The 27610-nt window shown below is 42.4% G+C and overlaps 1 protein-coding gene across 2 annotated transcripts in view; it reads left to right on the forward strand.

Moving 5' to 3' along the window:
• The first annotated feature begins 600 nt into the window (after window positions 1-600).
• Window positions 601-27610, forward strand: part of Pdcd6ip (programmed cell death 6 interacting protein) — a 56135-nt gene continuing 29125 nt past the window's right edge. Inside the window, exons 1-8 of one of the 2 annotated variants that reach the window (XM_052187088.1) lie at window positions 601-933; window positions 8255-8309; window positions 10534-10603; window positions 15989-16116; window positions 17708-17861; window positions 19709-19809; window positions 21892-22023; window positions 27083-27305. In XM_052187088.1, coding sequence (XP_052043048.1) covers window positions 725-933; window positions 8255-8309; window positions 10534-10603; window positions 15989-16116; window positions 17708-17861; window positions 19709-19809; window positions 21892-22023; window positions 27083-27305 — 1072 coding nt within the window. In that variant the 5' untranslated portion in view covers window positions 601-724. The remainder of the gene's footprint in view (window positions 934-8254; window positions 8310-10533; window positions 10604-15988; window positions 16117-17707; window positions 17862-19708; window positions 19810-21891; window positions 22024-27082; window positions 27306-27610) is intronic. The other variant, XM_052187089.1, reaches the window with a different exon arrangement.

The raw sequence follows: 27610 nt of genomic DNA on the forward strand, positions 1-27610 counted from the left end.
ACGTCTGTGTCCTTACCAGGCTGTGCCAAGGCAGGGACTTTGCCTACTTTGGACTGAGGAGATGAGAACCCCAAAGCCCCAGGGTCTGGTCTAATAGGAGAAAGCAAAACAATGGAGTATTTCACCGCCAGGCAGAATATATTGATCTATAAAATTAATTTTATGTAATTAAAAAAGGAAAACTGCAATTAATTAAAAATATTTAAAAAGAAAAATAAAGCAGATTTATTTAACTCTTTAAATAATCTTCAGATTTATTTAGAATCTTTTTAATCTGGACGGTAGTGGCTCATGCACTGGGGAGGCAGAGGCAGGAGGATCTCTGAGAGTTCGAGGAGGGTCTGGACTACAAGTGAGTTCCAGCACAGCCAGAGCTGTACAGAGAAACCCCGCCTCTAACAAAACAATCAAACCGAAACAAAATAACCAAAGAATCTTTTTGAAAGTTTAATTGTCGCAGCAAGCTACCGCCTGAGCCCACCGCGCAGGCGCCGCACAGGCGAGACCAGGTGAGCGAAGCTTCGGTGGCACCATCACGTGACCGAGCGGCGCGCCCCTCCGCCTGCGCCTGCGCGGGGGCTCCCGGAAGTGGCCGGCTCGAAGCGCTGGCAACCCAGTCCGTCGGCCCGTCGGTCCGCTTGTCCGCTGCCGGTGCCGAGCGCGCTTAGGCCGTCGTCGCTGTCCCTCCGTCTGTCCGGCCCGACGCGGCGGCCGGCCGCTCACCATGGCGTCGTTTATCTGGGTGCAGCTGAAGAAGACCTCGGAGGTGGACCTGGCCAAGCCGCTGGTGAAGTTCATCCAGCAGACTTACCCGAGCGGCGGCGAGGAGCAGGCCCAGTACTGCCGCGCGGCCGAGGAGCTCAGCAAGCTGCGGCGCTCGGCGCTCGGCCGCCCGCTGGACAAGCACGAGGGCTCGCTGGAGACGCTGCTGAGGTGGGCCCGGGCCGCGGGGCGCCCTCCCAGCCCCCCTTCGTCTCCTTCCTCCCCTCCCAGCGTCCCTCCTCCCCAGCTTTGCTTCCTTCCTTCAGAGCCTCGCTCCCTTTTCCTCTCCCCCGCGCCTGGCCTCTCCACTCTGACTCAGGCCAGCGGCGTAGGTGTGGTCAGCATTCTTTCCTGGTGAGAGGACTCGTAACCCTGCCCTCCTCCTGTCGCCGAGGCTCCTTACCTGGGAGGACGTCTGCCGTGTAGTGATCTCTCTGGTTCCAGCCGTTTGACCGGTTTTCACTTTGCGGGTGTTAAAACCGAAGTCTTCCTTTTTACATTCCCAGTTTGCGACGTTATTGGGCCACATCTAGATTTCCTAATAATAGTTACGTAAGGGAAGGGAGAGAATTTGGACACGGAACCAAATGTCGATGACTTACTACATTGTTCACTTGAAATAAGTCATCTTATGCCCAAAACAATCGAGTGTCAGATTGACAGTTATAAAAGTTAGGCGCTACTGTCGTTTGAAAGAAAACTTGAATGACATGGTAGACCATTGAGACAGACTGGTTACTTACAATCTTTTGATATGGGGGCGGGGCATGCACATGTGGAATACATTGGTCCTTTTTGCAGTCTGAGTCAACCCAGGTACTTAATGATGACAACTTTTTTGTGGTACCTTATGATCCAGTTTCTGGTACGTGATCATGTTTCATGCAAGGGACGCTGATGGATTAGGGCATAAGGTGCAGAAATTCTGGGAACAGCCGTAGTTTTGTTATCTTGCCCCCATGATGTTTCCTTCAGAGGTGAGGTCTGTGTGTTGGGAGATGGCCTTTAGCAGCCCTTTCCATAGTTAGAATGGTGTAAACTTTATCTGTTGACAGACTGGAGCCAGATTTCAAACAGTTCTCCCATGAGAGTTTTAAGTGGATTTGTTTTAAAGTGCCTGAGTTTTGTAAAACAGTAAGGAACATCTGAAAGTGCTCAGGTGTAGTCACACAGTGCTTGTCTACGGGTTTTTTATGTGGTCTGTGTATCCAGGGGCTGTCTCAAGCACTTGATGCTCATTGTATCTTCTGTTCCTCCAAGGCAGTGGTTCTCAACCTGTGGGTCACAGCCCCTTTCCGGTGCATATCAGACATCCTGCATAGCGGATATTTACATTGCCATCCGTGACAGTAGCAGAATTACAGTTATGGAGTAACAACAGATTTTATGGTTGGGCGTCACCACATAGTGAGGAGCTGTGTTAAAGGGTGAAGCAGTAGGAAGGTTGAGAATGGTTCCCCGTTGCTGTAAGGGAAGTATTGCCTTTACCTTAAGAGTCTTTAGACAATGCCTAAGACATCGAATCCTTCCTGGGGTTGTGTGCTTTGCAGAGTTCTGCCAGCTGTGATATCTTTAAGTCTGCTTAATAAAAAAAAAATGGCAAATGTACTTATTTCTAAGAATGTTCTCTCCTACTCTGTGTGTGCATGCCTTGGCTTGCATGCCTTAACATGCATATGGAGACAGGAAGACTCCATAGTAGTTGGCTTTGTGGTCAGGTGTGGTGGCAAGCTCTTCCTGTACTTAGCTTTCTGGCCAGCCCTGAGGAGATGTTTATTTCTAAACTAACATCCTTAGGGATTCTTGGATTTGGTGTCTGTCGTCCGGCCCTCCCCCCCCCCCCCCCCCCCCGCCCCCCAGGCAGGGTTTCTCTGTAGACCAGACTGGCCTCGAACTCAGAAATCCGCCTGCCTCTGCCTCCCAGAGTACTGGGATTACAGGTGTGCGCGCCACCACTGCCCGGCTCTTGGATGCCTTTTGGGTGACAACTTTCAGTCATATTGAGAAAGCATATTGGCTTTCAAGTTGTATTAAACTTGCAAAGGTCTCTCTATATCATTAGGTAAGTATCTTAATGTCTTGATAAAGTCTTTTGATTTTGGTAGATTGCCTTCCTAGAGAACTGTGGTGTCTGAATCAGAGGCAGAACTAGAGGGTAGCTAGTTACTGGTGTCTGCTCGCTCTGTGGAAGTACATAGCTGTAGTATTTGTCTGTCCAGGAGCAGCATTTTGCCCATGGTATAGTTAGCTTTGTGGGTTCCCTCATGTAAAGCCATAGCTGATCTTGTTGGAGTTTGCTTCAGGCTGGTCATACATTTTTGATTTCTACTGGCTGCTCTCCCCTGACACCTTCTGTAACATGTTCTAAGGAAGCCATCTCATACATTGTGACCATGTAAATATATAATATACATGGCCTCTTCTGCCCATGCAACTCTGGTTTTGCCCGTTGACCTCAGGTTATAGAGGAAGAGGCTTGGTACAAAGGTTTCAGTATATACTATGCAGTCATTCTTTTATGCCTTTGAAGCAAGTAGCTTCGTGTCCTATTTTCCTCTTTGCTTACTTTCTAGCAGGGTCAGGATTAGGACTATGGGTTGCCTGCAGAGCACACGTGGGTGGGTTAGCTCTGTGAGTCTTGGTGGCCTAATGCTGATTGTGCTTAATCTGCCCTTTGCCTCAGGGCTCTTCCTGTTGGCCAGGCGGTGTGCACACCACAGCTGTCTAGGCTTACTGGCTCAGCGTGCTTGGCTCCCCAGTGGACCCCCAGTCTGGAAGTTTACAGTGGATTATTTTGTTCTCACATAGGGGAGGAGAGTACACTGGAATTTGGGTGTTGTTTATTGCTGTGACAAAAATACTGAGAAAAAAAGGAGAAAAGTTTGTTGTTGTTCAGGATTTCAGAGGTTTTCAGTCTGTGCTTGTGGTTCAGTTGCTTTGTGCCTAGAGTGAGGCAGCCTGAGTATGTGATGACAGAGGCTACTCACCTCTGGCAGCTTCGAAGTTTGGGGAATGGGGCAGCCAGAGAGGAGATCTTCCTTCATCCAGCAGTAGTGGATTAACTCATGGATAAGCATTTCCTAATTCAGGTACTCTCTAGAGTACCACTGGCAGGAGTAGAGCTTTTAAGAAGTCAGTCTTGGGGTGACACTGAATAACCAAACTACAGGGGGTGCTGCCTGTGTTGGCCACTTCTGTCTCCTTTCCTGCAAAGTGGCACTTTCCAGAGAATGTGTCTAGTAGATGGGAGTGGAACAGCTGTTGTGTCTTTAGGCTTGGGGTAGGGGCAGAAGTTTCTTTCTAGTTATGTAAGTACTTACACAGTTTTTGCTTTTCCCCTTCATCAGCAGTCTGGAATATCCTTTTTCTGAAAACGTTTGCCACTTCTTGGTCTGTATCCGGCTTGGCCTTACTGCAGCAGGTACATCTAAGGCTCTGTTGCTCCAGGCCTCGAGGTAGCTTCCTTAGGGTCTAGTGAAGGGAGTGAAGGCCCTGAGCCAGAGAGAATGTAATTTATTGACTTGAATGTATAATAATAAATATCCTGATTTTGAGCTCCAGAGTTGATTGGGGGCCAGGTAATGCATAGCATCATTAAAACATTTGAAAGTAATTTTAAGTATAATGGGTGTTACTCTTTCATTGCTATGATAAAGCACCATGCCAGGGGCAACTTGGAAGGATTTATTAGAACCTAAAGTTCTAGAGTAGTGGCTCTCAACCTGTAGGTTGTAACGCCTTTGGCAAACCTGTATCTCCAAAACTATTTACATTATGATTCATGACAGTAGCAAAATTACAGTTGTGAAGTAACAACAAAAATAATTTTATGGTTGGGGGTCACTACAACTTAAAGGTAAAGGGTCTCAGCGTCAGGTTGAGAACCCCTGCTCTAGAGGGATGAGTTTATCACCATTATGGGGAATCATCAGACAAGGCAGCTAGAGCAGCAAACGGAGGGCTCACATCTTGAACCACAAGTGGGGAGAGAGCACATAAGAAATGGTGAGAGGCTTTGAAATTTCAAAGCCCATCCCAGCGACATACTTCCTCCAGCAAAGTTACACCTCTGAACCTCCCAGTCAGCACCATCAATTGAGGACCAAGTGTTCAAATACCTGAGACCATTGTGGACATCTCATTCATTACCACAACAGTAATCCATCAAAAGGTTTTAATACTTAAAATTTTTTCCAAGGGATAATCCAGACCCCAGTTTATCTCTACAATGTTAAAAAATGAGTTCACATTGATACTTCTTTCATAATTAGGAAACTTGCTGACTTCATTCAATCTGTTGAACTCAAGTTTTGCTGATACTCCATTGGTGAGGTTTACAGGTCAAGGGTCTAGTCTTTGACCAGTGTGTTGCTTCTGTTACTGCTAATGCCTCTTTAATGTCCTTCAGTCCAAGTAGTTACTTTCATCATTTGAGCCTTGGCTTTCTTTCCCTTTAATGGTTACTTAGAATCAAATGCAGGGACTCAGCCATGTTAGGCTAGTGAACTACATTCCTCCTATGACTTTGGCATTTTTGAAGAGCTCAGGCTAGTTGCTTTGCAGAATGCCCCTTGATAAAGTCTTTCCTTTCCTTTCCTTTCCTTTTCTTTTTTTTTCTTTTCTCTCTCTTTTTTTAAGAGGTCTCTCTATGTAGCTTTGACTGTTCTAGAACTTACAGTATAGATCAGGTTGGCTTTGAACTCAAATCCTGTTTTGATTAAAGATGTGTGCCACCATATCTGGCTCCTCTGGCCCCCCTTGGTAAGGTTTTGTGTTAGATTTCCTTGTGGCTTGGGTGTTTGTGCCCAGGTGGACTGTGCTGCTTTCAGGGCGTATGAGGAGTGTGGTACTGTGTGATAACTTGGATTTTTATGACTTGGTTAAGATACCATTTGCCGGTTCTTTGACTTTACAGTTAATAAGTTATTTATACTCCTTAATAAACATGTGTAGGGTGCCACATCAAACTTATATTATTCTTGCTTTGTTCTGTTGAGGCTGGCCTCAGACTCTGTTCCTCTGCCTCTGCCTCCCCAGGACTGAGATTTCAGCTGCAGAGCACTCCCTCTAGCTCGTGTAGTGCCAGAGATTGTACCCTGGGCTTTGTACGCACAAAGCTTTGAGTATCTTCAGTATCTATTGATGAATATTACCACAACCAGATGTATACTGTGGGAGAAGATTTACTAGTTGCCATTACACAATATGTAGACAATACTGTTGTTTTCTTCAGTGGATTGTAATTTGTCAGTGTGACAGTGTGTGTGTTCATCAGAATGTGGTTGCATGTGTGTACGGGTCTGTGTGCATGTGTGTACATTCATGTGAAGGCCAGAAGTCAACCTTGGAAGCCATTCTTCTGGTGCATCCACTTGTTCATTTTCCTTTCAAACTTGTCTGTCTGTCTAGTTAATGCATATGGGTGTTTTGTCTGGGTATATGTCTGTACATCACATTGATGCCTTGTGCCAGGCATTGGATGCCCTGAAACTGGAGGAGAACATGTCTGTGAGTCACCACATGAGTCAAACCCAAGTCCATTGGAAGACTGTCGGTACTCTTAACTGATGAGCATCTCTCCTGACCTCCACTGTGTTTTGAGACAGGGTCTCTCGTTGACCTAAGATGGTAGAGTATCTAGCCTAGAGATGCTAGGCTAGACAGAGCTTCAGGGCACCTGTGCTGAGGTTACAAGTAGGGATCAGACTCTCCTCCTTTGTTCGTGGCAAGCACTTTACTGACTGAGCCATCTCCTCAACTTCTTGTTTGACTGTTCTCTACCTGACCATGAGGAATTCCTTAAGACTAGTTCCTTGTGGTTTGGGTTGCTTTGTTTTTTCTCATCTTCATCACTTTCTGGCTTGATTCTCTTGTTTTCTCAGTTTCATCCATTTATCTCTCTTTAGTGCAGGAGATTATCTGGATACTAATGTGTTCCTTTTTCTGGTGAGGTGTCATTGCTTCAAGGCCCTCTCAGTGTATATAATGTATAATACACATTTGTAGTTGTTCTTGTTTATCTCTATAATGTTAAAAAAAAAATGAGTTCACATTGATACTTGCAGTCCACTCTATAATTACAGTTTGTTCCAACCTTGCCCCTTCCAGTATTTGGGATTCTTTCCCTCCATCCTCCAGTTGCTGGGTAAAGGCTCACCCTGAGTGCGGTGGTTTGGGAAGGGTCGGTTTCCTGCATTATCGGTGCGATATCGGTGAGATATCGATGACTGTGTGGACCTTGTACTCCAAAGAGCAAGAAGTGAGGACTTTGGATTGGCGGACCTGAAATGCATGTAATTTGTGAGCTTTGGGGGAGCTGTGTGTGTCAGTAATGGATATGTCTAAACTGACAGAAAGTTGATCAGTTGTTAATCAGTTCATTTAGATATGTGAACTTAGAAATAGTGAACCTTTTTTAAATATTGAGACAGGCTATGTAACCATGGGTATTCTGGAACATGCTGTGTAGAAAAGGCTGGCCTTACAGAGATCTGCCTGCCTTTGCCTCCTCAATGCTGGAATTAAAGGTGTGAACTGTCACACAAGGCCAAACATAGCCATCTTAATAAACTATTTTAAGAAATACAAAGTTTTCAAGTAGGTGTTTGTTGACTTTTACTGACTAATACGAGGTGAATGTTTGTCTGTGGTGGTGAGCATCCTTTTTCATTTTTAGTATAGCTCTTTATTGTGAATAATTTAGTGTGTGGTTTAAGGATTGCACTTAGTAACCTTAAAACAATGGGTTAAGTTGGATTTGTGGGCCATTGTAATTGGGGACAAGTTGAATCTTAGTCAATATTCTATTGCTGTGAAGAGATACTGTGACCAAAGCAGCTCTTATAGAAGAAAACATTTAACTTTGGCTTGCTTGTAGTTTTAGAGGTTTAGTCCATTATCAGCATGGTGGAAGGGAAGTCATGCAGCAAACAGGCAGACATAGTGCTGGAGAGATGACTGAAAATTCTACATCCAGATCCACAGGCAGCAGGAAGAGAGACTGGCTGGCCTGTACTTTTGAAACCCCAAGTCCACCCCAGTGACACAACAGGGCCACTCCTACTCAACAAGGTTACACATCCTAATCCCTGTCAAGTAGTGTCACTACTTAATGACCAAACAGTCAAATCTATGAGCCTGTAGGAGATGTTCTCATTCAAACCACCACAAATAGTTTTGGTTTATTCTCTTAAAGTTTTATTATTCTAATTTTATGTGTATAGATGTTTCGCCTGCATGTGTGTGCACTATATGCATACCTGCTACCCACAGAGTCCAGAAGAGGATGCAGAGCCTAGAAGATCACCTGGAACTGGAGTTAGAGATGGTTATGAGCAACTAGTTGTATTCTGGATAGAACTCAGGTCCTCTGGAAGAGCAGCCAATGCTTTTTAACTGCTGAGCCTTCTCTCCAGCAGTTGGGTTTATATAAATTCATCTCATTTTATTCTGCTAAAAATTAGTTTTTTTCCCTCTCTTTCTTTTTTTCTAGATATTATGATCAGATTTGTTCCATTGAACCCAAGTTCCCATTTTCTGAAAATCAGGTAAGCTGTTAATTTTGCTGTCAAATTGTGGTTGCAAGTCTCCCACTTCCTTCTACCCGTGGCTCTGCTTCATTGAAGTCAGTAATATGTCTTTACTATGGTTAGGCTTCTGTGGCAGTTTTATATAAATTAGAAGTTTTGATTCTGTCTGATGTGAATATTGTCCTTTTGAAGATTCTCTTGAATTTTCTTCATGTCCTCAGTCAGTTTTGAAGTTTGTATAGAGTGTTAATCTCTATTTTATACTAATGGGATGTATCTATTTTCACCCTTGACTTTTTTTGAGGATGGTTAAGACAGGGTTTCTGGTTGTCCTGGAATTTACTATGTAAGCCAGGGTGGCCTTGAACTCATGAGATCAGTCTGCCTCTGCTGGGATTAAAGGTATGTGCCACCAAATTTGGGAAAGCCATTTTTGCTTGTTTGGTTGTTTTTTGTTTTTTTTTTTTGACACAGGGTTTCTCTGTGTGTTCCTGACTGTCCTAGAACTAACTCTGTAGCCCAGGCTGGGCTTGTACTTAGAGATCCACCTGCTTCTGCCTCCTGAGTGCTGGGATCAAAGGTGCATGTACCCCTGCCTGGTCTATTCTTGTACCAATAGTTTTGCAGATGAAGTTATCATTTGTGGAGACTCCCTTTAAGGAAGTCCAGGGTGAGAGGCGTGTGCATGTGCTCACGTGATGGCCGGAAAGGAGCCTGGAGTAGATGAACTCAGAAGAGTCAAAGGCAGAAGCTGCTGCTGGGAGCTGGAAGGGGATGGAGATGGTGTGTAGTAGTTGTGTATGGGGGGAGATATCTAATTCAGTTGAAAGAGTTTTGTATTGGATTTTCATAAATTATTTAAGTGAAGCTAAGGTCTTTCAAGGTTTCATATGGGTTAAATTTATTTTAGAATTAGGAAGAAAACCAGGTGTGGTGGTTGCATGCCTTTGATCCCAGGACTTGGGAGTCAGAGGCAGGTAGATCTCTGTGAATTCGAGACCAGCATGGTCTATAGAGTTCCAGGACAGCCAAGGCTACACAGAGAAACTCTGTCTAGAAAAACAAGAAAGATTTAGGGAGAGGTGTAGGTCTCCCTCACCCCCTGCCCTTTTTTTGGTTACTTTGGATTGAACCCATGGCTCCCAAACATTCTACCACCAAATTACATCCCCAGCCCTCTTTCTGTCTTTTATTGTGAGGCATGGCCTCACTAAGTTGTTGAGGCTGGCCTCCAGCTTCAACTTGTGTAACCCAGGCAGACCTTCCTGCCTGAGCCTCCTGAATAACTGGGATTATAGGCTCGTGCTAACAGGCCCAGCTAGTTTTCTATTAGGTGAAACTTTTATTCATCTATAATCATATATAGCTTGACTTTTTACAAAGTAAGTATATTGTATAACTACTACTCAGAGCAAGAAATAAAATATTACCTTATCCCACTCTCCCCCCAAAGCCATTCTCTTATGTCTTTAAAAAATATTTTATAAGTGTAAAATTTAATGTTGAAACTTAACAGCTTGCATTTTGAATGCTATTTCTAATTGTATGTAAGTTCATTAAGTTGTATGTTCTTTGAGTCTGGTTAATTTTGATGTGCTATCTTTATTTCTAAGTTTTTAAAAATAATAAAGCAAAATAAAAAATATATTTTAGGCCAAATGTGTCATTCACCTTTTACCCATGCATGTAGGAGTCAGAGACAGACAGATTTCTGTGAGTTTAAGACTGGACTAGTCCAGGGCTACACAGTGAAGCTTTGCTTCAAAAAAGAACTATTTATTAGTAGTATATATGCATATGATGTGTGTGGATATAATGGTCTACATATGTAAGTCAGAGGACAACTCTGGGAGTCGGTTCTGTTCCCTCCATCTCTGCATGAGTTCCAGGGATTGAACTCTTCTCGTAAGGATTGTGTGGCAAGCTCTTTATCTGCTGAGCCATCCCACCAGCCCATTTTTCCTGCTTTCCCTCTCTGTTCAGTTTGGGCCATCAGGAAACCTCATGGTGCTTTATTTCCTTTGATTCTCTTTGCTTATAAAGACCACACAGAATAAGGTTTTGAAAAACCTTACTGTTAGTATTTTACATGGGGGAGAAAAAGTTCATAAGAAGGAAAGGAGTCATTGGCTAGAGGTGGCACTACACAGGTTGGACTCTGTCCTCCTTACTGGATTCTTCTTCAGTATTTAACAAAGTCCACAGAGGTAATAATGTTCCTGTTTCCTCTCCTTCATCCTAGATCTGCTTGACGTTTACGTGGAAGGATGCGTTTGATAAAGGTTCCCTTTTTGGAGGATCTGTGAAATTGGGTATGTGATATTTAATGAAAAATAGAGACTTGACAAGCATTTTTGCTGTTTTTAGTTTTAAAGTTGGTTTTTCTAATGACTCCTTGTGAATACTACAGTTTTTAAAAAATCTCATTTTCTTTTTTGACTTTAACTTCTAATCCAATGTAATTTCAAAATATTTGCAGAGCCCATGCCTTGCCAGGCACTGTCCTAGTTACAAAGATGCATAAGGCAGTTGTGTCCAGTTTGTTTGTGAAAACAATTATCTCACTGAAATGTACTGTATGTACATAAGTGCAGAATGCAGCCTATGGTGATGTTTTGATCCACGAGAGACTACATGTATGATGGTGGTCACGTAACGATTGTTGTCTGGTGATACTGTACCTGTCTTACTCTGTCTAACTACATCCATAACAACAAAGTGCTTAAAGGCTCATTTCTCAGAATGTATTGAAGTCATTGAGGTATGGCTGTAAAGTCTATGGGAGCCTGGATGAGCAAGAAGTTAATTTCACTTGTAGAAAGCAAGCGATGAGTTAGGTCTTGAGGGATGAGTTTGTACAAACATCATAACCAAGTTCAGAAGGTGATAAAGATGTTTATGTCAGCCAGCCTTAATTTCCTCATCTGAAAAATGGAAGTAGTATTTAGTTTATAGAGTTACTATGTTATAGAGTTAAAAGATGAAAACATTTAAAGTCTAAATGTTTCATTAAAAGTTTCAGTGTTTGTTAAGTATTAGCTACAATGAATGAATAATAATAAATAGTAATGTTACTACATATAAACTATATTTGTATGCACACATGATATACATGTTTTTACAAATGTGTTATGTGTGTATATTTTATATAGTAGCTATATATTATATAAGATATAGTATATACTAATATATATAATATGTACATATATACACTTAAGTAAATATATATTTATACCCTTATAGGTAAGGAAGTAGGACTATTATATGATATTATATTCTATATGTTCTATATAAAATGTGATCAGTGTAATAATTATTATGACTTGAAACTGTAAGTTGAATTGGATTTTGAAGGCTGATGGTAATGCATAGATTGCAAAGAGGTACAAATATACTCTTGAATTTGCACTTTCCCAGGTTCATATTAATAGCCAGTTGTTATTACTTTCACTCAGGTACCGGACAGGGCTTCACATGTATTACGTCACTGAATCCCCAGTAACACAATAAGGAAAGGCAGTTTCATGGCTAGTTGAATATATTAGCTTGGAAAAGTTAAGTGACTTGTGAAGGGTGTGTAGCTAGGATTTAAAGGAGCTGAGAGGAATGCAGAGAGCCTGTTTCTAAGACCAGAGAAACAGACCGCTGGGAGATCTGAGAGATGGTGAGTTAGACTAGGTAGCGTGGATGGTTACAGAAGGCTTGGGCTTGGAAGAACTTTGGTGAAATGAAATTGATTGGCTTTGCTGCCAGTCAGAGGGAGGAGGAGCAGAGGATTGACTCTGAGATTCTGCCGGTTGGATATTTAGTTTATGGTATGTCTGATGTCGCTTTTCTGTTACCACCTCTGTGTAAGCGTTTCTCTGACATCTGGAAATAGTAGATTTGAAGCTCAGAAGAGAGAGTTGTAGATTTGGTAATAGCTAATCATTAGTGGTAAAATTCATCCCCTCTGACAGATTATATACAAAAGTGTATAAAAACCAGAACTAGAGTTAAATTGAGAAAAAGCTTTTGGGCCATGGAGGATGCAGGAAATCTAGTCACTGTGGAGGTGAATGTTGACGTGTCTCGGGGTGATGCTGTCCAGTGCTCTGACACCTGGTCGCATGTTAGAACAATTGGGGGATATGTTAAAGGTGAATATGCAGTATAGTGTGCCTGGTGCCATGGAAGGAATTGTGGGGTGGGGCACCTGAGTAACTGTCTCCAGCTGACTGCAGATTGTGCAGCTGAGTGAGGTTGACTCTGAGTTTGAAACAGGTTATAGTGGAACATCTGGAAGATAGTCATTTCTAGTAGCAAAAATTAGAAATCCAATGTTCTTCAGTAGTACCTTTCTGCACACTTGCTGCTCTTGTATCCTCCTAGAAGAGTAAGTTTCCATGCTGACATGTATGTGGTGGCATGTTAAACTGTGCCCAGAGAACACTAGATTCAGTACCTACATCCTTACCTTAAGGGCTTTTTGCTGTGGGCCCCTAGGGGTGCTTGTAAAGATCCTCTTCCGACCGACTCCTCCCTGGAGTGTGTGTCCAGGCAGCCTGAGCATGTGCAGTGGCGGCTTGTGAGAAACGGTGTGTGAGCCTGCCTGCAGTTATTTGTGAAAATAGAAGTTTATTTCTAGGAGGCAAGATAGTGGGTGATTTGAATTTTCCTTTCTTTTGTAATTGTAATTTTTTTTTTAACAGTTTGAATTTTGGGAAACAGTTATTATTTATAACTAAGTTATTTCCTTAAAATAAACTTAGTGTAGAAGAAGAGATTATGACAAATAAGAACAGAATTGGATGGTAGGAAAAAATGGGCTCTATTGATAAAAAGAATAGAATATTTATTGCTTAAAAAGCTAGTTTCAGTTTAGATTCTATAGGAGATATCATGAAGTTAGAAAAGCACAAATCCCAATTAAAAGATCAAAAAGTAATCAGAAATCTCTCAGATATGAAATAGTATGAAAATAAAATGGCAGATGACAGCCTGGGGTAATGATAGTTATGAGAAATACAACAGCATTTATTTCTGGTCCTGTTAGTTGTAACACTTAATTCTTTTCAGCTCTTAGAAGTTTTAAAAAATACTTCTTTGATCTTCCCAACCTGCCTCTTGATTATTAGTTAGATGTTGATGGTTCTGAATCCAGGTACACCATCTACATTTTTTTCTTTCCACAAGAAAATGTTAGTATACGGCTGGAGGGACGGCTTAGCAGTGAAGAGCACTGGCTGTTCTTCCAGAGGTCCTGAGTTCAAGTTCAGCAGCCACATGGTGGCTCACAACCATCTGTAATGAGTTATAATGCTCTCTTCTGGCATACAGGTCTACATACAGATGGAACACTCATTCATAAAATCAGTAAATAAATCTTAAAAAAAATGCTAGTATCAAGTTTTAAATTTATTTTACCCAGTAACCCAAAAAACATCTGCTTGGATTTCATCATGGCTGCTACTCTGCAGCCCTAGAACGTGGGAGGCAGGATGGTGAGATTTAGCTTGGCCTTGGCTACATAGAGTTCTGGGCCAGCCTGGGTAACCGCGAGTGTGTAAGACAACAACACAATAACCCTGTATAGTTTACTTTCAGCCTTAAAGGTTTTTTAAGGATGTCAACTCTGATTGTTGACGTCTGGAATTTTCTACTCTTATTCTGGGCTCACTTTTTAGTTTGTTTTTGAGATAGTATCTTCTTCCTTGATCATTTATTCTTCCTTAGGACCCTGTCTCACTATTTACTATTTGGTGTTACCTTGCTTTTATGCAGTTATTTAGAATTCGATTGGAGCAGGTAGTATGTCTGCTAAGTGAGAACGGAAGGTTGGGGAAAGTAGAGGACTGGCTGCCTTTAGAGAGACGCTGGCTACTTCATGGTCTTCCTGTAGAACAGACAGCTGTCATCCTGCTCTGGTTCTCTGGGATGGGCTCACAGTGTTCTGTATAGGCAGCCTTCTGAGTGTTTGGCCTAGTGATCAGTGTCTGGTGAACTACAGATGTTGAATTATCCCGTGAATGAATTTTACAAGCAACTGAAAGCTATTGTAGATTAAAATAATTATTTTCAATTTTGATAAAATACACAGTCTTAATCATGATAAGCTTACAGTTCCAAATGGTATTAATTATGCTACTGTTCTAGTTAGGGTTATTGCTGTGATGAAACACCATCACCAAAACAACTTGGGGAGGAAAGAGTTTACTTGGCTTACATTTCCAGGTAACAAGCTGTCACTGAGAGAAGTCAGGGCAGGCCCTGGAGGAGGAGCTGCTGCAGAGGCCATGGAAGATGCTGCTGCTGATTTGCTTGCTTGCTCAGGGTCTCCAGCCCAGGGGCTGCCTCGCCCACCGTGGGCTGGGTCCTTCCTCATCAGTCACTTGCCTGCAGGGTGATCTTTGGAGACATTTTCTCAGCTGAGGTTCCCTCCTTAGATGACTCTAGCCTGTATCAAGTTGACATAAAACTACTCAGCACACTTTTCGTACTGTGCGGTCATCTTGCCAGCTGGTGTTAAAGCTCTCTCCTCTTACAGAAATGAGATCGTACCCATTAAACAGGAACTTCCCATTCCTCTCCTCCTGTTGGCTTCTGGCAGACCTGTCATCCTCTTGTCTTTGACTCTTACTCTTCTAAGTAGACTTACATCTCTGTCTTTTTAAGAAGTTGAAGGGAACAATGCATGGAATTGTCTTTTAACCATTTTGAAGTACATGTTTTTTTGTAGTACAAGGTACATTCACATGATAAAACAAATCTCCAAAACTTTATCTTGAAGTACTTTATTCTTTAAACTACAAAACCTGCCGACTCCTACCTTCTACTATGGTCTTTGTACTTTGTGTCTCTAAGCCTTGGACTCCCTTAAGTATTTCCTGTAAGTGGAGTCTTCATTCTTTTTGTGGCTGCTTATTTCTCCTAAGGTTTGTCTTAGGTTGGAGCATGTAGGGTCCTTCTTTGGTGGTTCACTGATAAACCCTTCACTCAGGTCGCTCTGAGTGATGCTGCTGTGAGCTTAAGTATAGAAATCCCTCACTTGGTGAGAGTCTGCGCTCAGTTCTTTTTGGCATATGCCCAGGAAGGGGACTTCTGAGTCATACGGTAATCTATCTTTAATGTTTTGAGGACCCACACACTTTTCCGTAGCCCTGCATACGCTGCAGCTCGCCTCTGTCGCCATCAGCACTTGTTCTTTTCATCTTTAAATTAAATATTATATTGAAGAATGTGGGTTGTGTAGAGTTTTCATCAGAGAGGGATGTCGGGAAGACCATCCAGGAAGCACTGGCATTGACTCAGGATTATGTGGATGAAGAGGATCGTTTAAAGTGTGTGAGTATGTGCATGTGTGTATATGCACACACATTCACATGCATTGTGTGTGTGGGAGGAGATGAAAATTTGAAAGGTCATGGAAAAATGGAAATGATTTATTTTAACTAAGAAATAACAAAACTAAGTTTTATGTTTTAAGCTTGGCAATTATAAAAACATGGGAACAAAGAGTAGGAGAAAAAGAATAATTTATTTATCTTTTGAGTTTTTTGATGATAGACATGATGTGGGAATACGGGCAACCAGCCTGCAATAGGTGAGGAGGCAGGTCTTGGGAAAGCCCATGGGATAGAGGCCCTAGTATTACTCATTTAAATATTGTTTTCTTTAGAAAAAATAATGATACACTTTTCCTTCTCAATTTTTTCCAGCTCTTGCAAGCTTAGGATATGAAAAGAGCTGTGTGTTGTTCAATTGTGCTGCCTTAGCTAGCCAGATTGCAGCAGAGCAGAACCTGGATAATGATGAAGGATTGAAAACCGCTGCTAAGCAGTACCAGGTATGCAGAAAAGCAGTTCCTACACAGGGATGCACACTGGATTCAAGGCGTGATTGGCATTTAGGTGATAGCCGCTGCCTCCTTCATGACTGATGCTCCGGGAAGGTCGCATTCTTAAGTAAACTGATCCTTGTTGTTGATAAACACTTCAGCACTAGCAGTTGTAATATAGCCGATGTCTGTTTTCCTTCCTGTGTACACCCACCCAGCACCTAGCACAGTGCCTGGCACATAATAGAGGCTCAATGAATGTTGATTGGACAACATAGATGAATATGTGGAAAACCTCTTATAAGTGAATGACTTCATTCAAAAATGGTTAGATATTTGTATGTTCTCTCAGGGCGAGGCACATCCAGACTTTAAGTAGTGAGTCAAAATTAAGAACTTTTGGCAAGAAAATTAGATAACTGTAGACTGTGGAGAAGTCATGTTTAAATGTGGTCAGTGTGGTCAGGCCTGGAATATTTTTAAGATAGATAACTAGCTCAGGACTAGCATAGGCAAATATAACATGCTGTTTGTACTGTTATATGCACTCAGTTTTTATTTGTTGTTTCAGATAAAAGAACAATAAGTATTTTCTAAAAGTTTGATTTAAAAAGTGTGTGTGTGTGTTTATGTTTAATCATGTGTATGGAGGACAACTTGGGGGAGTTAGTTTCTCCTTTCACCATATGGGTCCCATGGCTTGAACCCAGGTTGTCAGGTTTGGTGCAGGCACTTTGACACACTGAGCCATCTTGCTGGCCTCAGAATAGTCTTGTTAATACTGTGACTTTGAATTTTGTCGTTGTAGCCTACCAAGATAACCCACCTTAAAAATTCTAGAGTGATATGTCCTTTTTCTCAGTTTAATTTCTGTCATAAACAGTAATATTAGTAGTAACCCCAATCAAATAAAATTGGGAAGAAGAATATAAAGGGAAACATTGAGTAGGAAGTTCTGACGTTCAGCGCATTGGTGGCCCTTGGAGTGGCCCTTGGAATGTCTCCTAAGTCTAGTATGCTTATTTGAAAGATGACTTTGGGATAAAGACAAGAGTATTTCCATACTAAAAACATTTTCTTAGAGGCTGGAGGAATGTCTCAATCATTAAAGCCTTGTAAGCTCAAGGACCCGAGTTTGATCTCCAAATTCACACACTGAATGCTGGGCTTGATGGTATATACTTGTAATCCTGTTCCCGGGGCTTGCTGGCCAGCCTCTCTAGCTTAACGGGTGAGCTCCAAAGAAGGAGGTGATGGTCCTGAAGATGACACCTCGCTTTGTCCTTTGGTCTAACACACACACACACACACACACACACACACACAGAGAGAGATTTGAATAATGTTTTATCTTTTCATTTGTGAAGAAGTGTGTTTAATAAATCGCTTGATCACCTTTTACATTCTTTGCTCTCCCTGTAGACTCCTTTGAATCTTTCTTAAAATTTTGCAAAGGCCCCGCCTATGAATTGGGATGTATGTATGGAATGTATGGAAATGTATCTATAATTACCATCTTCTCAGTCGGCATGTAGATGTTTGTGTGTTGCAGTAGAAAATTAAGTCTCAATGTTAAAGAATTCTTTTTCTCTTTTTCTAGTTTGCTAGTGGTGCCTTTTCACATATTAAAGACACAGTGTTATCTGCCTTAAGTCGCGAGCCTACTGTGGACATATCTCCAGATACTGTTGGGACTCTTAGTCTTATTATGCTGGCCCAAGCTCAAGAAGTATTTTTCTTAAAAGCCACAAGAGGTAACTTCAATTTCTTCTTTACCTAGTGTTACATGTGAAAACAAGTGCTAGGCTTTTATACCAAGATGGTGATTAGAACACAGTATATTCCAGGCGGGTAGGGATACTGAGAGGTCATTGAGTGCTTGGGCACACTTCAGAGGGAGCATTACCTAAAGAAGGTAGAAAGCTTCACTGTGGTGGCTGGTGGTCTGCCTGTGGGGTCACTGCATTAGTCAAGTTAGTTAAGAATGGATTCTCTTAAGATTCAGGAGTGTGTGTGCAAGTGTCAGTGCTCTGCAGGTGAAAAGAAGGGACAGGACTCCTGGGCTGGAGTCAGGCACTGTAAGCCACTTGATAAGGTGCAGGGAGTCTTTCTTCATGTTTGAGCAGCAAGTGCTCTTAAGTCATTGAGCCGTCAAGAATGGCTTCCTAAAGTAGTCCTGTTTAAACTAGATGGGAATGACAAGGAGCTGCTATTCCAGCAGTGTCCTTGGTGAACAGGCTATAAAAACAATCCTTGTAAAGGTGTGTTAGTCAATATAAGAGGGAGAGTAGAGACTGAATGTCTACGTACAGAGTGACTGAAAGTGCAGAAGTACAAGCACATCTTATTTTTTTTTTTCTTAAAATGGCATCTGAGTTGGATTTGGTGGCTCATGCCTGTAATCCTACACCTTGGAAGCCGATTCAGGGGGATTGCCATGATACTGAGGTTACGCTACGTTACCTAGTGAGTTCCAGGGTCCGCAAACAAAACAAAACACACAAAAAACTCTATATGTGGTGATTCGTGTGTATAATCATAGCCGTCAGACTTAAACTGAGTTGGAGGCCATCCTGGGCTAGAGATTGAGGCTACTTTAAAATCTGAGGAGGGGGAGAAAGGAAGAAAGGAGCCGTGGATGAGGAGATGGAAGGCAAGAAGTCATGTGTCTCACCATCCCTTTGCTTGGTAATGCAGTGCTTTCTGGAGTGTTCCAGAAGGTCATAACCGTTACCACTGCCTTCTGTTAGAGTGTCGTCACCCCGAGAATGACTCTCAGGACTCCCTCCCTCCCTTCTGCGGCCTCCAGCAGCCATTAATTAGTCTGTCCTGTGTTGTCCACTTGTTTATGGAATTACTTGTTTATTTACTTGTTTAGAAACAGGTTTATGGAGCCTGGTTGAATTTGCTTTGTAGCCAAAGATAGCTTGAATTTTTGATTTTTCTGGCTCTGTGCCCAAAGTGCTAGGGTTATATAGATTGGCATCATCATGTTTTGCTAGTTGTAGAATGTTTTTTGTGCAGAAGACTAAATTTCATCACTATAGATTTCTTAGATGTATAAATTTTACTTTTGGTTTTTTTTTCTTTTAAATGTGTATGGATAGTGTAGATGCTTTATATCTATGCACCACTATTGTGCTTGGTACCACTGGGTACTAGACAGTTGTGAGCTTCCATGTAGGTGCTGGAACTGAGACTGGGACCTCTGGGGGAGCAACCAATGTCCTTAACTGCTGAGCCATTGTTCCAGTCCCAGATGTACACATGCTTTTTAAATGATTTGTGTGTGTGCGCACCACGTCACGTGTATCAGTTATATCAGTTATTTTGTGTGCATGTGCTGGGGAGGGGAAGAGGGAGAGATAGGGAGGGAGAGGGAGAGGGAGAGGGAGAGGGAGGGAGGGAGAGAGAGAGAGAGAGAGAGAGAGAGAGAGAGAGAGAGAGAAAGAATGTGTGTGTGTGTGTGTGTGTGTGTGTGTGTTGGGAAGAATGCAGACTGTCGAAGGGGAGCACTGCACACCTTTACCTGCTGAGTTTAGTCGCTGGCCCTGTTCTCACTTATTTCAGTTATAATGATCAGTTTACTATTTTATTTCAGATAAGATGAAAGATGCCATCATAGCGAAACTGGCAAATCAGGCTGCAGATTACTTTGGTGATGCTCTCAAACAGTGTCAGTACAAAGATACCCTCCCCAAGGTCAGTCACCGCCTCCTTAGACGGTTGGTGGGTTTGCATGCGGGGAGATCTTTATGTATGAGAAACAAGTTGAAAAGTATGTTTTAACAAATAAATGTGGTATTTTAATGGACACATTTCAAGAATAGCTTTTAAAATGATTTTTAGATGCATGAGCTGTTCTCTTGGGGGTTACCTTTCTATTTGCTCTTTACTGAACTTCTTTTCCTGAGCTGAAACTCTTTCTGGAAAACTTCGGCCATCTGTCTCCATCTTGTTATCATTCTGGTTGTGGTTAGCTTTGGGAGAAGCATGGAGATGGAGCATGTTGGTGACCCACATTTTTAATTATCCTGTCTTCTTAAGGATGAGCCTTAAAGCACAAAAACAGACATAAAGAAGGGAACAGAAAATCTAAATTCATCTGATTCCATGATTAGAATTAAGTTTTGCAAACAGGGATAGCAAATTTGGTTGCTAATGGACAATGAAGGAAAGGCAGCTGCCCTGACCACATACCGCTCTTCTGAGGGGTAATAGAGAAGAATGTTCTGAGATAGCCTGCAGGTGACAAAGCATGTACCTGGGTGTGGGCACGAAGGAGGTTTTAACTGCTCTTCCTCACAGTTGGGCAAGAAATTGGTTATCTGTGGTAGTTGGTGGTGTTTGTAGGATAATCTGTGAGTTTACATTATTCAGGAATCTTTATACATTATGAAATCACAGAAAACATAGGGTACAGTTAAAAATAGACCTAAGGTGCCCAATGGTACATGAGCAGTGGAGAGCTAATGTCAAGATCTAGAGATTTAGTGCGCAACAGGCTTGAGATTGTTGCTAGGCACTTCTTAGCACCGAAGATACCACCCACAACCCTGCCTTCACTCCCCCAGTGTTGAAGTCTCCCAGGATGCTAGTGTGTTAGTGCTATTACTCAGATCCTCTCTACATGGAGAGCTGCACAGTGCTCTGTCACATCCTGTCGCATCAATAATTCAGTCCTGTTCCAGTCTGACCATAGTCCTGTCATCTCAAAAAACTTGGACGCCACTCTGCAGCATGCCTGAGTCTCTTGAAACATCTTTACAGAGATGCTCCAGCCTTCCTGGAGTACTGGCAGTTTTAGACTGCAATGTTTTTGAATTTCTTCTTTCACTGAGTCTCTGGAGGTCTTTTCATATCCAGTTCTAACTGGAGGTCCCTAAGCAGCAAGTCAGTTGTGGTTCTAACTGGATGTCTGCACGCATTGCCTCAGAGTGCTGGGGTTTTTTTTTAGCAGACAAAAAATGCTCACGGTAGTAATTTGGTTCTTAATAGAACACTGATCTAGTGTATTCATTGGTTTTAAAAATACCATGTTCGTAATAAAAACAGTGAAATTGCAGGATAGGAAGAGCCCCTAGCAATATCATGGCTTTCTTGATTTATGTTTGGATTTAAGTATATTAGACTATATTGATTTCAGAAATAAATTTGGGCAAAGTTACACTGTATTGTCACTGTAACTAATGCATTTGTATGTCTGGGATGTATTTTTGAGTATATAATATTGAAATGTTAATATTTATGATACTAAATCATTTTGTATTGGCTACCATAATCTTTATTACAGTCTCTTAGCATATAAGTTTAAGTGAGAACTTACCTTACTGTCTTTTGTCTTTTAAACATGATGAAACAGTCAGCTCTAGAGCATTTTCGTTAGTGTATGTGAGTGAGGTACCTGAAGGCTGGGTAAGGGCTAAGGAAGCACCTCAAGCTGGGCTTGATATTCATCCCCCATGAACTTCCCAACTCTTTCTAATGCATGCTTTTCTTCCTGTAAACAAAATGCTGATTTTCTGACTCCATAGAATGGGCTTTAAAAAACCTGAGTTGGCTTCCCTTAACAGTTTAAAGCAAAGACAAACCCTAATTTTAACTGATAGAAAATTGAATTCACAGATGGCAATTCCTGCAAAACCAGGAGGTCTCTGCTCACACCTCCTGACTAACCTACCTAAGCCATTACTGGGTGATTGTAATTTCTGTCTCCTTCTCCTTTCTCTTCCTGCATCCTTGTTGTCTGTGATGGTTTGTGTGGTTGGACTTTCCCCTGGTCAGTATTTTTATTTCCAGGAGGTATTCCCCACCCTGGCTGCCAAGCAGTGTGTCATGCAGGCCAATGCTGAGTACCACCAGTCCATCTTGGCCAAGCAGCAGAAGAAGTTTGGGGAAGAGATCGCAAGGTTGCAGGTGAGTCTTTTGATGATAAATGTTTAGGTGATATTCTTCTCCTGTTTCTGCTGAGTAAGACCCAGGTTTGACCATTAACACGGTTCCCATTTGTTGTCTTTATCAGCAGAGGCAAGTGATGGTTTCTATCTTTATCTTTTACCCAGAAACATGCTTTGTAAAATCTTATGCGTTATCTAAAAATTGCATTTAAATTTTTATTCCATTCTCTTAATTTGTCCATGCTTATTTTAATGTAAAAGTGTTCTACGTTAATTATTTGCTTAGCTTGTGTTGTAGACTGGTAAACTGGAGATTATAATTCCACAGTTTTAGAGGGATGGGGGTTATGCACTCTGGTGATACGCTCTTTTCACTGTGTGATTCTTTTCCTTCTACACTGTGTGTATGCGGCAGGTGCTCTTGCTCTTGCTCTGTGTGTGTGTGTGTGTGTCTATGCCTAGAAGCCAGAAGTCCATGCCAGGTGTCTTCTTCATTTAAATATTACCGAGAGATGAAAAGCACAGCAAAGCCCTAATAGGCACCATGCAGGCCTGAGGCCTCTCTGTGTCCTTCGCAGGGTAGCTGCTGGAAGGCACATTAGCTAGTTGACTGTGTGGTTGCAGTGTTTGGATTGGACAAGTGTCAGCTTGTGCCACAGCTGCCTTCACCCAAGTTGCTTTCCTCCTTTTCCTACGAGGGCTTCTGCCAAAATTCCTTGAGCTCTGTAGCTGTGTATCAGGAAGGCTCTACCTGCCATCCTGAGATGATCCCAGCCCTGTGGTGCCTTATCTAGCTATGGAGTGCCCCCTCAAGTCTGTCAGTGATGCGGCAAGTGAGCCCAGCTGAGCTCTGTCCTGGTGCATCTGTCGGCATGTTCAAAACCCGTTAAGCATTCAGTACTGCGGGAGAGGCATGTGGCCATGGATGGCAAGTAGTCTGCTGGAGCATCGGAGTCCAGCGCTAGGTCAGTGTCCTTGAGGGCAAGTACAGGGCTCCAGAGACTGATCCACACACACATCAGACCCCAGGGCCGTTCTCAGATGCTGAGTCAGTGTTCCCCTCCCAGTACACTTCTGCCTGCAGGGTTTGACGGGCATGCAGAGCCCAGGGCTCTAGTTCTTTGGGATTACTTCTGAGGGTTGAGTCTCATCCTGTGACAGCCTGACTTTAGGCTCTGACTTGTTCCTCCTTGTTCTCAGGCCCTTAGGGTCTCCATAGTAGCTTTCTGCTCAAGGTGCCACCATCATGGGTGTTGTCAAGTGAAAGACTGAAGCTCCTCCCTCTACTGCCGACTTGTTCTGCTTGGAAGAGCCACTTTCACATCAGGCATACATCTGGATTGGAGGCATCTGACAAGTGTGGGCTCCTCCTGAGGCAGGATTGGCAGTCTCTTTTACCAGGGTCTTAGATGTTTTAAAGTAGTGTATTTTTTTTTCTAGATCAATAAAGAGCAGTTTATTGAGTATACCCAATACCTAGCTTTGTACACCCATGTATATACATACACACAAATAACAATTTCCAAATTTAACCTTGTAAAGTCATTATGATCTGCCTTTCATCTCTACAGCTAGAAAGAAGTGTGAGCTTGGAAGACTGCAGGGCCTCTGCCTAAGGCTTGCGCTGAATTCTCTAAATCTCCACCACAATCCCGTAAAGTGAGGGCTAATAGCAATTTGCTGAGGAAGACACTAAGACCCATAGAAGTTAAAGAAAATGCCTGGGGAAATGCAGGTGCTAAGAGGAGGTCATTTAAATTCAAGCCAGGCTGCAGAATCTTCATTGTACCTGGAGCAGACTTGGTTGTAAATAAATAAGTAACAGTTTCAGTTCCATAATTTATGGCTTATTACTTTTTTTTTTTTTTGATTTGTTTTTTTCCCCGAGGAGACAGGGTTTCTCTGTATAGCCCTGACTGTCCTGGAACTTACTCTGTTCACCAGGCTGGCCTCGAACTCAGAAATCCGCCTGCCTCTGCCTCCCAGAGTGCTGGGATTACAGGCGTGCGCCACCACAGCCCAGCATGGCTTATTACTTGTAATAAGCAGATACCCGGGTAGGAGGCCATAATTAGAAGTTAAAGAACAGCGTCATAGATGACTGGAGATGTAGGGCTGTTGCTGAATTAATTTCTTAGAAATCAGGGTGGGGTGGTTTATGCCTATAATCCCAGTATTTTAGTGGCCAAGGCAGACTAGCTTAGATTACATAGTGAATTCCAAGTTAGCCTGGGCTACAGAGTAAAAGCCCTCTCTCAAAACAACAACAACAACCTGCTACTGCTTTTCTTACTAAGTATCTATACGTGTACATCTTGTTTGTTGTTATTAAGAGTAGATCTAATTCCTCTGTTGCTTCTTCACATTAGAGGTTGTGTGTTTATATTTGCTGTATATATTTGTCTCAGGGCCCGGCAGTGGTGGTGCACGCCTGTAATTCCAGCACTCTGGGAGGCAGAGGCAGGCGAATTTCTGAGTTCGAGGCTAGCTGGTCTACAAAGTGAGTTCCAGGACAGCCAGGGCTATACAGAGAAACCCTGTCTGGAAAAACCAAATCCAAAAATACCAAATTAAAAAAAAAATTTGTCTCAGGTACTATGTATGAGATATGCCTTTTACCTGTAAATTCTCAATGTATCACCTGTAACTGAGTTTTTTAAAAGGCTTGTTTGTTTGTTTGTTTGTTTATTTATTTACTTATTTATTTATTTATTATTTGTAAGTACACTGTCTTCAGACACTCCAGAAGAGGGTATCAGATCTCATTACAGATACCATGTGGTTGTTGGGATTTGAACTCAGGGCCTTCAGAAGAGTAGTCAGTGCTCTTAACCTCTGAGCCATCTCTACAGCCCCCCCCCCTTTTTTAATCACCTGCTTGTCCAGTTGCTTGCTGTGTCTGTGATCATGGTGACACTGGTGGCCTTCACTTTCTGCTTTTAGGAATAGTACATGTTTATGTTAAGCATAGTACCAACTTAGGGATGGATGGAAGATTTTTATTATGTTTAAAGAACTGTGTATCTATTTCTGTTCTATTAAGATAACAAAAAGAAAAGGAACACTGAGCCAGGGTGATGGCTCAGTGGATAGAGGCACTTGCTGCTAAGCCTGATGACCAGAACGGAAGTCCTAGAATCCATGTGGTGGAGGGAAAGAACTGACTTTGACCTCCAGGTGCACCTGTATGCATATACACACAAAAATAAATAAACAATGAAAAAGCCACTAGGTGGTGGTGGCTTATACCTTTAATCCTAGCACTCAGGAGGCAGAGGCAGGTGGATCTCTGAGTTTGAAGCCAGCCTGGTCTACAGAGTGAGTTTTAGGACAGCCAGGCTGTTGTCTTTGTTCCAGCTTTACTTCTGTGAACAGACAGCTTGACCAAGGCAACTTTTTTTGTTTGTTTTTGTTTGTTTGTTTGTTTGTTTTTGAGACAGGGTTTCTCTGTATAGCCCTGGCTGTCCTGGAACTCACTCTGTAGACCAGACTGGCCTCGAACTTAGAAATTTGCCTGCCTCTGCCTCCCAAGTGCTGGGATTACAGGCGTGTGCCACCACCGCCTGGCCCAAGGCAACTCTTTTTTTTCCAAGCCAACTCTTATAAGGACAACATTTAATTGGGGCTGGCTTACAGGATCAGAGGTTCAGACCTTTATCATCAAGGTGGGAAAATGGCAGTATCCAGGTAGACATGGGGCTGGAGGAGCTGAGAGTTCTACATCTTCAGCCAAAGGCAGACAGGAGAAGATTGGCTTCCAGGAAGTTAGAAAGAAGGTTTCAAAGCCTACTTCTGCAGTCAGACACTTCCTCCAACAAGGTCACACCTACTCCAGGGCAACACTCCTAATAGTGCCACTCCCTGGGACAGGCATATTCAGTGTCCCTGGGACACTGTCATAAAAAACTAGAAAAAAGAAAAGTATAAGGAAAAGAGAGAGAAACAAACCAATCAGCCATCCTGCCCGTCAGTTTTCTTATCCTCCAATTTTGGAGGCTTCGTCCATGATGAATCTCTTGTGTTGTCTTTTGTCCCGCAATGAGTCAATACCTCATGGGGCAGTGTGCAAACTGTATCATCTTATGGCCAGGATGCAAGAGTGGACAAGTCAGAAGCTGACTCTCTCGCCCCTTCATGGAGGACCTCCAGTGCTAGATACCTTCTAGGAAGCTGCACTTCTCAAAGCTTACATGAGTCTCCCTGAACTACGGGCTCAGGACCAAGCCTGTGACCTGTGGGCTTCTGAGATGTTTGTCCCAATGATGAGAATGTGGTGCTTTATCAAAAGCTTTGACATTTTCACATTTAAATTTCAATATTTTCGAGAATCGTGTAAGCTAGTAGTCTAGTATTAAACCATTTTATTTTATGTAGTGTGGCTTTGGTGTTTTAGGCTTGCGGTATCTCATCATGTGTCAAAGTTATGGTCCTGTATAAGCCCAAAGATACGGTCAGTTGCACTGATTGTGCTGTTCAAGTCTTTTATCTTTTTTTTTTCAAACTTAGTCCCAGTATGTGTCTCAACATTCAGCCAGGAATATTAACTTTGATATGGATTGAGTTACCAGCAACTTATAATCACTTGCATAGCTAGAATCTTATATACAGAATTAAGAAGTTTTGTAGCTTGTGATGGCAGATGTTAAAACAAATACTCATTTCATCCCTGACAGTTACGAGAATTGTTGGTGTGGAGTGGGTGCATCTCTGACTGCTGACTTCTGCTCATGTTAATTGTTGGAAAGCCTGCATCTCTGCTTATTTCTATAGTTTCAAGACCTTTGTCTTAGGGCCCCATAGAGGTGTTACTGCTAATAGTTGTATAGCTTGTGGAAATAATTTAACATCCAACCTTCATTAATGTCAGGGTATGTTGATTGGTCCAGCTTTCTTTTACTGCCTTGGCATCTCATTTGTGTATTTTCAGGGATTTGCTCTTCCCCTTGTAGTCTTAGGTGTTTTATCATGGAATTTCCAGGTTGTCCTGCCAATAGCACTGGGAATCCTGAGAACGTAAACAGGCTTGGTAGAGAAACATCCATCTATAAACACACCCTCTCTGTTATGTTCACTTTCAGCATGCAGCAGAACTGATTAAGAATGTGGCCTCCCGCTATGATGAATATGTCAATGTGAAGGATTTTTCTGACAAAATCAACCGTGCCCTTACTGCAGCAAAGAAGGATAATGACTTTATTTATCATGACCGTGTTCCGGACCTTAAGGATCTGGATCCTATCGGCAAAGCCACACTTGTGAAACCCACCCCAGTCAATGTGCCCATCAGCCAGAAGTTCACCGGTACGCTGTTCTCTACACGCACTTTAGTAAATTGGTGATTTCTCTAGGTCCTTCTGTCCCTCCCCTCCCTCTGTTTCACTTCCTTCTTTCCTTCCTTCCTTCCTTCCTTCTTTCCTTTCTTCCTTCCTTCTTTCCTTCCTTCCTTCCTTCCTTCCTTCCTTCCTTCCTTCCTTCCTTCCTTCCTTCCTTCCTTCCTTCCTTCCTTCCTTCCTTGTCCTTTGCCCTCATAGACCCTAAAAATTACTTATTTTCCTTTTTTTTTTTTTTTTTTTTTTTTGAGTCAGGCTTTCTCTGTAGCCCTGGCC

This window comes from Apodemus sylvaticus, chromosome 7 (assembly GCF_947179515.1).
Source record: "Apodemus sylvaticus chromosome 7, mApoSyl1.1, whole genome shotgun sequence".
Lineage (NCBI taxonomy): Eukaryota > Metazoa > Chordata > Mammalia > Rodentia > Muridae > Apodemus > Apodemus sylvaticus.